The 12618-nt window shown below is 32.4% G+C and overlaps 2 protein-coding genes across 2 annotated transcripts in view; one reads left to right on the top strand and one right to left on the bottom strand.

The window, feature by feature from the left end:
• The window catches only part of LOC105168954, a 5709-nt gene extending 2497 nt beyond the window's left edge, over positions 1–3212 (top strand). The window contains exon 2 of the mRNA XM_011089185.2: positions 2301–3212. Coding sequence (XP_011087487.1) covers positions 2301–3067 — 767 coding nt within the window. The 3' untranslated portion in view covers positions 3068–3212. The remainder of the gene's footprint in view (positions 1–2300) is intronic.
• Positions 11772–12618, bottom strand: part of LOC105168955 (nicotianamine synthase) — a 1289-nt gene continuing 442 nt past the window's right edge. The window contains exon 1 of the mRNA XM_011089186.2: positions 11772–12618. This exon is cut by the window's right edge and continues 442 nt beyond it. Within this exon, the coding sequence (XP_011087488.1) occupies positions 11971–12618 (648 nt within the window). The 3' untranslated portion in view covers positions 11772–11970.

The raw sequence follows: 12618 nt of genomic DNA on the forward strand, positions 1-12618 counted from the left end.
TAAATTAATTATTCATGACGATGTTGGTTATTGTTGGAGGTCTCTGGCTATCGACTAGTATTTCACAATAGGTTGCAGCTGCTTATCTGACCAAATTAGACTAATCCTCCCATTGCGTACTCCAGTTCACTCCTTTTACTGACACACCAACTTTGTTTCAAAAATACACATCCAATATCAAGGAGCCAAAGTTTAATTTGAACTAGATGGCGTAAAATCAGGATTAGTGATGATTCTATGGTATTTTGTGCCAAAAGGCCTTGATCTAGTTAGTTGTTTTCTTTATTTCACTTCCCCCAAATGATAATTCATACTTTACTGTACAAATAAAACATAGTCATTCAGAGAACCTTAAGTATGGATTTTCTTGAACTTATTTATTTCTTTCAACAGCAAGTATTGTCTCCTACTCTAGTAAGGAAAAGTGTCTTACAAATTTCTGCTGACCACCGTTTGCAAGATGTTTCATGTTTTCATGGGTCTCAAGTCAATTGAACCTGAACAGGTTGCTTATATCCATGCTGTCTGTGTCATTATGTGGACTTATAGAACTGAAAATATGGACAATTTCACTTGGAATGTAGTTGTCTAGAAGCCAACTGAAGAAAACTCAAAAATCCTGCATGAGAACGCAAGACTATGTCCTTTCACCACTTCATGATATTTATACCAGAATATCATTGTACATTGTAGTTGGGCCAGGAACTTTATCCCTCTTATAGAGCTTAATAGCTTCAGTTTCCTCTTCCTCCAAAAGAGCCCCTTTCAGATCTCTCCCTGTGTGACGCAATCCAGTAACAAGTTACTATTAGCATCTCTTTTGGTTCACATGTTTCTTGTCTCTACTTCACTTCCTCCAGGATAATCCACTTCTTCCTGCAAATCCTTTCTTATTTATATCTCTTTTCCAGTCGAGTTCCACCCACCTTTTAATCCAAAACTTGAATTTCTGTCATTTTTCTGCTTCCCCCCACCTTCACTTTTACCAAGCTCTTTTCTGCTTTCTATTTTTTGTCCCTTTAACAGAATAAGATTTCCAATGATTGTGTAGTCTTCCAAAAGATACTTGTTTCCAGTATCCTATGAATATGATCTGGAAAAATCATGAGCTAGCACATTTTCAGTGTAGTCTTGGACGTGCCTCCCGAACAGCTGACACCAAAAAATTGACTGAGTCTTACAAGGCAACATGTACCACCCCACCCAACCCCATCCACCAATCAACACAAAAAGAAAAGAAAGAAAGCAAAGATTGTTTCTTTCCAGTTACAACATAATAATAAGTTTCTATTGATTATATTAAGTTTCTTCTCATTGATTATATTACTCATCGAATATTTGAAAAAAAAAAGATGAACATGCGAGATACTTCTGATGGAAATTTTGGTTTCTCTTCCCTATACTCTTCATCTTTCACCATCATTGTTGGGCCATACAACCAAGACGAAAATGTAACTAAAGTCAGACCTCGATGCTTTTTAACAGTTAAAAGAAAACAAGATTCGGAACCTGACGTACAACATCTATTTCCAAGAATTGTACTCAATTGAACTGGTGTACTTCTGTTTTTTAAATGAGCTTGCTAGAACCAGTAGTCACTACCTTCACATAATGTTTCACACTTCTTGAGCATAGACATTTAAAAGCTAATTAACATTAGGTACCGTGTTTGAACTGAGATATAAGCATGCTTTGTTTTTCTAGGTCACTAAACCTCTTTGTTTTAACTGATTACCATGATCCTAAATTCATCAGATGCTGTGATGCTCATGGTTTTCTTTTCTTATGTAACTATCTGCCAACTTTCTACATCAAGTATGAGATTTCAAGGTTCTGCAGCTTCTTTGCCCAATTTGTCTACTCTTCCATAGCAGATTAATCTTTGCTTTAGGACATGCTCCAATTCCAATGTCATAACAGCGTTATTATGATTAAAACAATATGAAAGTTATTTGACATAAATTCTGAGATCTCCTTTTCATCAACAAAGGTGGTTCCCCAGCGTATGGCACCCTCATATCAGGCTTCATCATTGGTTACTGGCCCTGGAATCTGGGCTTGGCAATTTACCTCGGTGCACTGCAGCACTCCCAACTAAATCTAGTGGTAGCTGAACATGCATAAGTTTGACATGCATCCTATAATTTATATGATTCTAACAAGATTTTTTACTCCACTCACTTGTTGATAGGAAATTAATTCGAGCTACTTACTGGAATCTGTTTTATTCACTTTATTTTGTTTGTCTGCCCTTTTTATTACTATTTATATATTGTAACTTTTTCTTCTGTTTTGTGCAGCTGAAAAATGTCGGTTATTGGTTGGTGAAGAGGCTGCATCAAAAAGTGGGCAGTTTACTTTCTTGAATTGTTTTGATGGGAGTTCTGGAACCCTTGCATGTGTAGTGAAGGAGGGTGTAAAACTTTATTTCTATAACATTAGGGCTCTTCATGTGGAGAGTAAAAGGAATGTAGCAATTGAGACTGCTTTGGCCGATTCAGTAGCCCAAGGCATGAGTGCTGCAGATGCTGCCAAAGTGGCCCAAAAAGAAGGAGCCAAGGCAGCAAAACTCGCAAAAAGAAAAGCCAAGCGCATTATAGGGCCAATTATTTCTTCAGGATGGGATTTTTTTGAAGCTATTTACTTTGGGGGTACCATAACAGAAGGGTTCCTTCGAGGCACAGGTACCTTGATTGGCACTTACTTTGTTGGTTTCATGGGAGAGCAAAGGTTTGGGAGGTTTGGTTATTTGGTTGGAAGTCATTTAGGCAGTTGGATTGGTGGAAGGATAGGGTTGATGGTGTATGATGTGGTCAACGGGATTCACTACATTATGCAGTTCCAAAAGGAAGAAACTCCAGCTTACGAAGATGCTTCAAACGATAAAATGTTTGAACCGGAGTCCTACATGCATGAATCAACGGGGAGTAGAATTTCCGATGAGTCCAGTAATTATGAGACTCCAGGTGATGCGAGCTTTGAATCAACATGGAGTGGCATTTCTGAGGAGTCCAATAGTTATGAGACTCCAACTGATGAGAGCTTTGATGCTCGTGAAGAACTTTGATCAGGCCAAATAAAGTTAATACTGTAATGTTTTGTTTATATCACACACAACATAATAGAAATGATAATCTGAATGTTACTCGTGTATCATTTTTCTAGTAAGCAGATACTCCAGTATTTATGTGATAGATTTGTCCATGGTAGTATTCTTATTTGTCTTTCAGTTTATATTATGAAAATTTCATGCTCGTTCATTAACATAATTATTGATGAGCTTTGAAGCTGTTCCCTAATACATAATTCCAAGGAAAGTACAACAAATGTAATTCTACTTTAAGCTTCCCTTTTGGTCTCTTGCAGATTAAATATAACTAACTGCTACCAAAAAAATATTGTTAATAGGAATTCTGTGCAAGGTGATAGATATGAATGCTTAAAATGATGGACGAACTGTTTGCCTGTTTATGCTCGTGAACAAAAATGAGCAAATAAATTTATTTGTTGGAGGTATGAACTATTTGCTGTGACTGAAAACAAAGGAGATAAATAAGCCACAAGCGATCAGTTTGCAGCTGTTGGCTTCAGATCATATATTTACATGCCTTACTGACTGAACCTTGATCAGATTCCTTATTTACAAACTGGATCAAAAAATAGAACATCAAATCAATGTAAATTGCTAGTTTTAGAGGGAAAATAATTCTCAAAAATTCACCCTTGGAAGCTTTGGTTCCTGTAGGAACTATATCAGGCTGTGACTATATCTCCGGTCACTGAATAATCATAATTTATTTATCTTGCATGTTTTTCTGCAGTTCTCTTTATTTCCATATGTAAGTCTGTTAACAGAGGAAGCTTTGTCAGCTGTGATAAATCAGAGTTGTGTGTATGGTTTCTCTGCTGGCTTGGTAGCCAAATTGAGAAGTTGGGTATCACCATCAAAATAGGAAAGATGAAAGGAACAGAATACATGAGAAGTCTCCTCGTTGACACGTGCATTAGTCAAGTTGCTTGCACTGATGTTGGTTGAGGAACGAATACAGTAAACCGTTTAATCAGAATAAGACTTGTCCTGTATGATGCGTGTGGTTGGCACACGATTATCGTCAACTCCACCATCAACTTGACTTCATCTGTGGCCAGCGAAAATGCTATAGCGCAAAGCGTCCCAAGATGAACGGTGTTTAAGAGATTGAGTGTTACTTTCTCAGGATATATCTGCTCTCAGTATTGGTTTTGACTGGACTGTGGAGCTAAGCCCCACATGCTCTGCAAGTTTGCAATATACACTACTATGAAAATGGAAGTGCATTTGAATGTGTAGGTTGCAGCATTTGACTAAGAGGGTGTTTGCAATAACTTCTGTTTTTATGTTGGAAATTATAAAGAGAGTTGTAAGTTTTACTTCAGCAAAACTTGTGATTCGGAAACAGAAATGAGAAGTTGAAAAAAAATAAAGTTTGAGTGGTTGGAGAAAAGGATCAATATTTACAATTTTACCTTATAAAGTTTTGATTGAATCAATATATCTATGTAACTAATTGTAATGAAATAAATTATAATAAATTCCTACACATTATATAAAAATTCAAATTTTTTTATCAAATATATTCATGTAAACTTCAAACTCAACTACTAAATTAAGACATTGTTTGTGGGCTGGAATCTAATTTAAGTCCTCAAAAACTTCTCCATCCCCGAGCACTGGAATGATGATAAGATGCCAAGTTTGAGCATATTTGAAGATGATGATTAGGTGAAGCAAGTTGCGATTTTGACTGATGAAAAATGTTTGGGCGGTAATAGCATATGTCGTTATATTAATATGAGGAGACCCACTCATTACGTTTCTTATCTTTGTTATTTATAGCTGGAGGGTCCAAACACTGTCTTAAGAAACGACCTTTTCCCAAGATATAAAGTGTGTAGTGTCTCGTCGTCGAGTAGTCGCATTGCTTCTTACTTTTTATAATTGGACAACAAGGGTGGACACGAATGATTAATGGTAATGTATGCCCATACAGACTGAGAGTTGGGGTAAGGGGTGGGGGGATGATTAGCCAAAGAAAGATGCATGATGATCCAATAGATGATGAGCACTAGCACAAAGGGAAAAAGGGAATGATGATCTCTTATTTGAACCATCCAAAATGAAGGAGAAAAGGCAGAAGAAAAAGGACCCAGAAAAGCAAAGCAAGATACCCTCTCAACAAGTTGAAATTTGCAAAGGGGGCTGTGTGTGTGTGTAGCTGCCGTTCATGATTTGAAATGTCAACATAATACAATACAAATATGACATTAGGATCTTCTTGTGGCCATTCAAATTACATAAAGGGCAATATATCTTTGTGTACCCATTGCTCTATATTATATCAAAATCTTTCCATCACCAATTGACCCCAACATTTTGTTCTTTACTGTGCATATGGGACCCCATCACGAGTTATTTTTATTAATATCTAGAGACGAAATCACAATACTGGATGCCGTAGCCGTCATTCAGATATATTTATTTATATAACTAATAAAATTTAAGACTTCGTCCCTCATCAAATTAATTAATGTTGTTTTTGGGGAGGGGGAAATTTCTCTTTAGCTCTAAAGCTATGATAATTGCTTTGTGCCCATTAATATTTACAAACAAAAGTATTCGATTGTTGAAGAAAATTAATACATTTCCAATGTTGAATCTGGATCAACTAAGGTAAAATTAAAGCATTAAGCTGAAATCGTCTTTGGTGTCAAGGTAATAATACGTGTCTTAATATCTTTGTTCATTGCGATTTTCTCATATAAGTAGTGAAACATATTTATTTTAATATTTTATTAGTGTTGTTATCTTAAGAGAATTTTTTTTTAGAAACAAAGTTATCTATCATCGAGATTTTGAACTAACAAGTGATACCATAATATTTTTGTATTTTTTATTTCATTATTTCAACACATTGTTTACATCTCCTTTATTTTTAGAGTATTAAATATGAAGTTATATATTGTGTTCTTCACAGTTTTTTTTCCCCAACATTCAAAATTTTATAAGGAGTAAAAATGCATTTAATCCTCTTTCGAATATTCAATTGAACTACAAACTTTAGAAAATAAGATTATTTTCGTTTGCGATGTTTTTGCTTTTTTCTTTCTCTTCCCTCACAAAAATTTTGGATACGTAAATATTTACACATCATAAAAGTCTGAATAGAATAAGAAGATGAGCTCAACTATATATATATAGTACATTTATAGGTCGCGGGGAGTGTTAGTTTCATATATTAATGATGTGGAACACAACTAATTAAGCAGGTTATCAAGCTAAATTAATTTAATTTTCTCCAAGTTTGTGTTAATTAAGCATGTTATCAAGCTAAATTATTTTCAATGGTTTATGATTTATTATCTGCTACAAATTTACATAATTATTTGTCGATCTTTATGTTAATTAGTTAATTATAACTTATTATTATTTGTACTCTTTTATTAAAGCTAAATCCCTTTATTAACCAATTTGATATACAAAATGTGTAATTAGTAATTTAGCCTTACATATTCTAATTAATTTTAAATTAGCAATACAAAAAGGGGGTTAGTATGAGTTAATTTTTCATTCTAAATATTGGTTTGGTTGAAGTGTTAAACCACTATCTAATCTCAAAATTTAAACTGTTATAGAGAAAAATAATTTTATATTTAATATTTTAATATGTCCCTCTTATGTGCAAATTCGTAAAAAAATTTCTTTTATAAATGGGTGGCAATGAGATTCAAACTCAAGATTTTTTATTTGGCCCGACTCTGATACCATATTAAAATTTAAACATTTATAAAGAAGAATCATTTAATCTTTAATGTTTTAAGATGAAGACATCATTTGCTTTCAAAAGTAAGTTGATTTTCCTTTTTGTGTTATAATGCTTCCATAATATGTATTAATTATTTATAGATTTTCTATGATATTGTAAATGAGCAAATGAGACAGGGAGGTAAATTATTTCATTTTTTTAAAAAAAAAATACAGAGGGGTAAATTGCTGCATTTTTAAAAGCATAGGGAGATGAATTGCTATTTTTTTTTTCATAAAAAAATAATTTGTTCATTTACAGTATCACAAGGGACTACTTGCATGTTTCACATTATTTAGAACTACAAACCTTAATTCTTTTGTAGTGATATTACTATTTTTAATTAATAATCGCTGCATAATTAATGTGTTGTTTATTATTTTCTTAATTTAATTATATAATTATCATTTCTACCATTAGAAAAAGAAGAAGAAGAAGAAAAAGAAACCTTTCATTGGAAACAAATAATAAACACATGACCTGGCTTTGCTGTGGGCTGTTCATTTAATTATTTTATTAATAAAGTGAAATTATTTCAATCTACGTACGGACAGCAGAGTGGCACTCCACAAGCAGTAAAAGTTGTAAAGTATATGTTCTCACTATGTCAACATTAATCATTAACTCCTACTGTCTTTTTTATTACTTGAAATCTAGGATATGTCAACATACTAATGCTACCATGCACTTTCTTTATCCCAACGCATTATTTATACTCATATATGAAAAAAAAATATTTATTATATGCATATAAAAATAACGTGTCATGATGATTAATATGATCAAAATATAAATAGCCTTCTTTCGTAAATATTGACGCTACAAACAAAAGATTATTAATAACAAAATTAAATGATGATATTAAAATTATCACTAATTATATATGTATAAATGACAAGAATTTTGTTTTATAACGGTAGTAATTTTCATAATTTCAATAGTGATACTATTTAAGTGAATGTTGTCACTGTATATAACTGGTAACGATAAAATTGTGCATAAAAATGTCATTTAGTGCTATATATATAGTGACAATCATGACAAAAAATATATAATATTAGTAAAGTATATTAACTGATAATTTTAAAGTTGTGACTAAAAATATATATTAAGTGACAACAATTTTATCTTGTCACTATATAATTATTAGTGACATGAATTGCGCGTAAATTTGTTATTATAGTAATTAGTGACATCTATTATGACAACATATACATAACAATAGGTGACAACTATTTGTTGTTATAGCTAGTGACAACCTAATGCTCAACTTTCGTCGTAAATTCTTGCTGATAATATTTTATACAAAATAATTATCATTATCAAAATTTTAAAATTCACATATAATCAAATAAAAAATATTCTCGGTAAATATATATAATTAGTGGCAATTTTTTTATTATCATTTAATTTTTTGTGTCACTAATACTCGATTTTTTTGTAGTGAATGTACTATGTAGTGACAAGAAATGTAATTATTCATATATTTATGTTGTCATATAGATGTGATACTGATTATGTATACACTGCATGTAATTATCTCAATAGTTAGAAAAATTAGAAAGGAGAGTAAATTTGTAGGGACTTAATAATGAATCTTGCAAGAAATAAGAATGTTAAGTTTTTATGATTTAATAAATAAAATATTCTCCTGCTATAATGTTGCAAAACTTAGTAGTTGGGCTTGATAAAAAATATAAAAATTTCCCCCCAAATTTTACTAACAAATATTTTTAAACATTCTAGCAAAACAAAAGAAAAATTTAATATTAAAATCAGCGATGGGCTAATGACTAAATAAATATTTTTCTTTCTAAAAATTCATTGCTAATGTAAATTAGCAACATATTGCACAATTTTACAAGAAATTTGTGTTGTTATTAATAATACAATTTCTTATAGTGACAGTGATAACTTAACGCTTATATCATGAAAAAATTATAATTATTTTACTTAAGACATATTTTTAGCAATAATTTTAAATTATTACTTCATACTTTGTCACTTATAATATTATTTTTTGTCGTAGTGTTACTAATGTTTTAAAAATACTTTTTGAGATGTTACGAGAAAATGGACCAAACCGATGCATTCTAATCCAACTTGTTTCACATATATATATATATATGTATGTGTGTGTTTAAAAATTGTGTGGCAATTTAAAAAAAAATTATAAAATTCTCAAATAAGATACTTTGATTTTATAAACTCTTTTAAAAAAAATTAACTTCACTCAACTTTTTAAAAATATATATATACTTTATAATCTTAAACATTCAATAAAAAAAAAGTATTTTTGGTCACATAAGTTACAAGATTAACACTTTCAGTCATGTAACTTATAAAAATTAGCACTTTTGGTCCTCATACATTTTTTCGTCCACAACTTAACAGTGTAGGCCACATGTCCAACATCTTATTTATCGATCCTAAATTTTAAAAGCTTATTTTTAAAATAAGATTCAATATTTTTAAAATTTTTAAACATTTTAAAAGATGCAGAAGTTTATAAAATATTTTTAAATAAATTTGGTCAATTAGTAGCCTGTAAGTGGTTATGTAACCTAGTTTTTTCTATCCATGGTAAGTAGATTGATATATACTGTGTTTGAAATTTTGATTTTAGTGAGCAAAGATAGAAATGAAAAGTTAACTTTACTTATTTCATTTATTTTTTCTGTTGTTTTCCTTTTCTTTTTCCTCACGGGATTGAGAAGGTGTACGTGCGTGCTTGTTTCTATTTATTAGATAGTTTTTTGTTCCCAAGAATTAATTATCAAATATAAAAGAATTAATTAAGCTCTAATTATAAGGTTTTCAGAAAATGGTTATGTAAACGATCAATCAATTACAAGAACAGGAAGGTTAATTATAAGTTACAACCCTCTCTATATCTCTCTCTCTCTCCCACACACACACATATTGGTTTAATTGAATTTTTAGTCCTGTAATTATAACCATGTGATATTTTAGTCCAGTAATTTATTAGAATTGTAAAATAATTTTTCATTTTCTTTAATTTTGCAAATTTAGGACAAGTCTGATCAAGATTTTCAATGTTGGCTCGAATTGTAATGATGTCACTTTTTGACCAATTTCGAAAATCCTAACAAATTTTATCCTAAAATTGGAAATTCAAAAATGTGACTAACTATTTAATCTATGATGTCCTAATAAGTTACAGGACTGAAATGTGAAAAATATATAATTATATAATTAAAAATGCAACAAAACCAAGCCATATATATCTCTGTGTTGTTTGCTATCTAGCTAAGAAATTAAAGGGTGGTCCAATAATTCACAAAAATAATTATGAAACTACAAATTAGAAAGAGAGAATAATTACAAACATTCTTTTTTGATAAGTATATATACAATTGGTGTAATTACACATAAATCTATTGTGATTTGAGAAATTATATCTAGCACCTTTGAGGTATGTTTTTAGCTAACAAATAAGTCCCCCGTTAGTGAAAATTCATTGAATTTGCTGATATTAATAAAAAAATATTAAATAAAAATTGATATTTACCCTTAATTGACTTACTACTGACTTATTACATGTAAAATAATTTTTTGCGGACCAAACTACCGTTATAACGATGAAAATATACATTATCACGTGCATGAACGCGTGAAGAAGTATGAGGATAATTTGGTCATATTAAAAAAGATTTTATTTGTCCAATAAATCAGTAATAAGTAAATCGAGGTTAAATATAAGGTTTTTTTTTTTATATTTTTGTTAATATCAGTAAATTCGGTGAATTTTGACTGATGGAGGGACTTATTTATTAAACGAAAGCAAAATTCAAAGATGCTATATGTAATTTCCCAAACTACAAGGAGTTTGCATGTTATTAGTACACTAAGCCTGATGAGAGGGGAACGTAAGTATCTCTAAAAATAATTAAAACATATATAGTTGGTTGCGAGTAATTAATTGGATCATTAATGAAACTAAATTTCAGGTCTTGCCCAAGCACCAGACCCTCTCCTTCCCAAACCCTAATATGCAACCAAGCTCCATTAATATCATGAATATAGGACTAGCTACACCATTTCTATACCCCCCTCTCCCTTTTTCTTTTCTTTTTCCATTTAAGGAGTATGAAATAATATTAACATTTAGTTCCAGTATCAGTGCAATTAATTAAACACAGTTATTGTAAGCAGTACGACAACATTAATATGCAAAATGTTTGACTGGTGAATGATTATGAGTGCTGACAGCATATCTGTTAATTCTGTTGAGTTTGCAACATATGGCATTGGACTGATGTTGAAGAAAGAATTAATCCACCAACATTATAAGTTGCGTCGACCAAGCAACTTGCAATCTTGTCGAAAGTGCGACGTATAGTATGACGGACCTAATTGGCGGAATCTTGTTCCAATTCATGAATCGGAAACCAAATTTTTAACACAGAATCAATTATGAAAAAGAATAAAATAAAAGCATATAGTTTTCTCAATACCCTTTTCAACAAATCTTATAGTTATTACAAGAAAAGAACAAAAGAAGATAACAAAGATCGATTGATGATTCAGCAATAATAATGATTTAATCTGGATATATAGTGCAAGAATGTTGTGGAGACATGTGTGGCCATAAGTGTCATAGCAAAGTAGCTAGGATGTTTTAATTTGGTTTGGTTTGTAAGCCTTGTTATCATCACCAACAATTTCAGACATAGATCATTGAAGCACAATTCCTTGTCTAGATGTAATTCCACCAAATGTTGACAAAATTTATAAAGTTATCTTGATTGCAGTTATGCAAGGAAAACATAGTAAATTCTATATATGCTGCTAGGAATTTTTAGACCATTAACAATATAAACACTAGCTAGACAATCAGCAGCTTTTAATTAACAAGGGACACAAACATAGACATAAATAGGCCAAATTAATGAAGATATGTAAAGATTTGGAGACAAATTCCAGAATGTCATGTTATTTCCTCATCAAATGACCACAAAAACAACATAAAACATTGATTGCAAACATACATTCTACAACAGTCAGGCCAATGCATAAGAATATCAGAAAAGATTGGTCTTAAACACCAACAGTGATGAGATCAAACATATATTTTGTTCGAACGAAGAGATGATCGCTCGACCCTTCAACAAAGATGCTCTTCCACGGTCAATTCCTCGATCAAGTTCATCTGGCTGAGGGGATTGAACGATTGGATCTCAGCACACTTGCTGCAAAGCATCAGTGGCCCGAACCCCTGATCGACCGAATGCACGGGCGTCGGGCACCTACGAGCAACCACCACCGAGTTAATCACGTCGTCGGTGGGATGCAACACCGAGAGCACCTCAAACCCTCGCAGATGCCGAGGCTCCACCACCGGGTACAGGAAAGCACGAGCGCCGTGGGCGCTCCTCAGCATGAGGATCGCCCCAGGGGCCATGTTCTTGGCCAGATGCTCGATCACATTCATCTTTTCCTCCATATCCATTCCCACCAGGGCAGCCAGGAAGACAACGTCGTAGTCCCTTAAGGCCGCCCCGGACACGTCCATGATGTCGTTCGTATAGAACGCCATCCGTTTTGACAAATCAGGATGCGACTCGATGAGTTTGGAGGCCATAGAGTTGGCGGATGCATCGATGTCGAAATTGTGGAAAATGGAGGATGTGAGGTGATGTGAGGCTAAGACGATGGAGGTGAGGGGAAGTGGGCCGGAGCCGACGAAGGCGACGCGGGTAGGGTTGGGACAGTGCTGACTGAGGAGACCGTGCTCGAGGCTGCTGAGCTTGAG

Source organism: Sesamum indicum, linkage group LG8, assembly GCF_000512975.1.
Source record: "Sesamum indicum cultivar Zhongzhi No. 13 linkage group LG8, S_indicum_v1.0, whole genome shotgun sequence".
NCBI classification, from domain to species: domain Eukaryota; kingdom Viridiplantae; phylum Streptophyta; class Magnoliopsida; order Lamiales; family Pedaliaceae; genus Sesamum; species Sesamum indicum.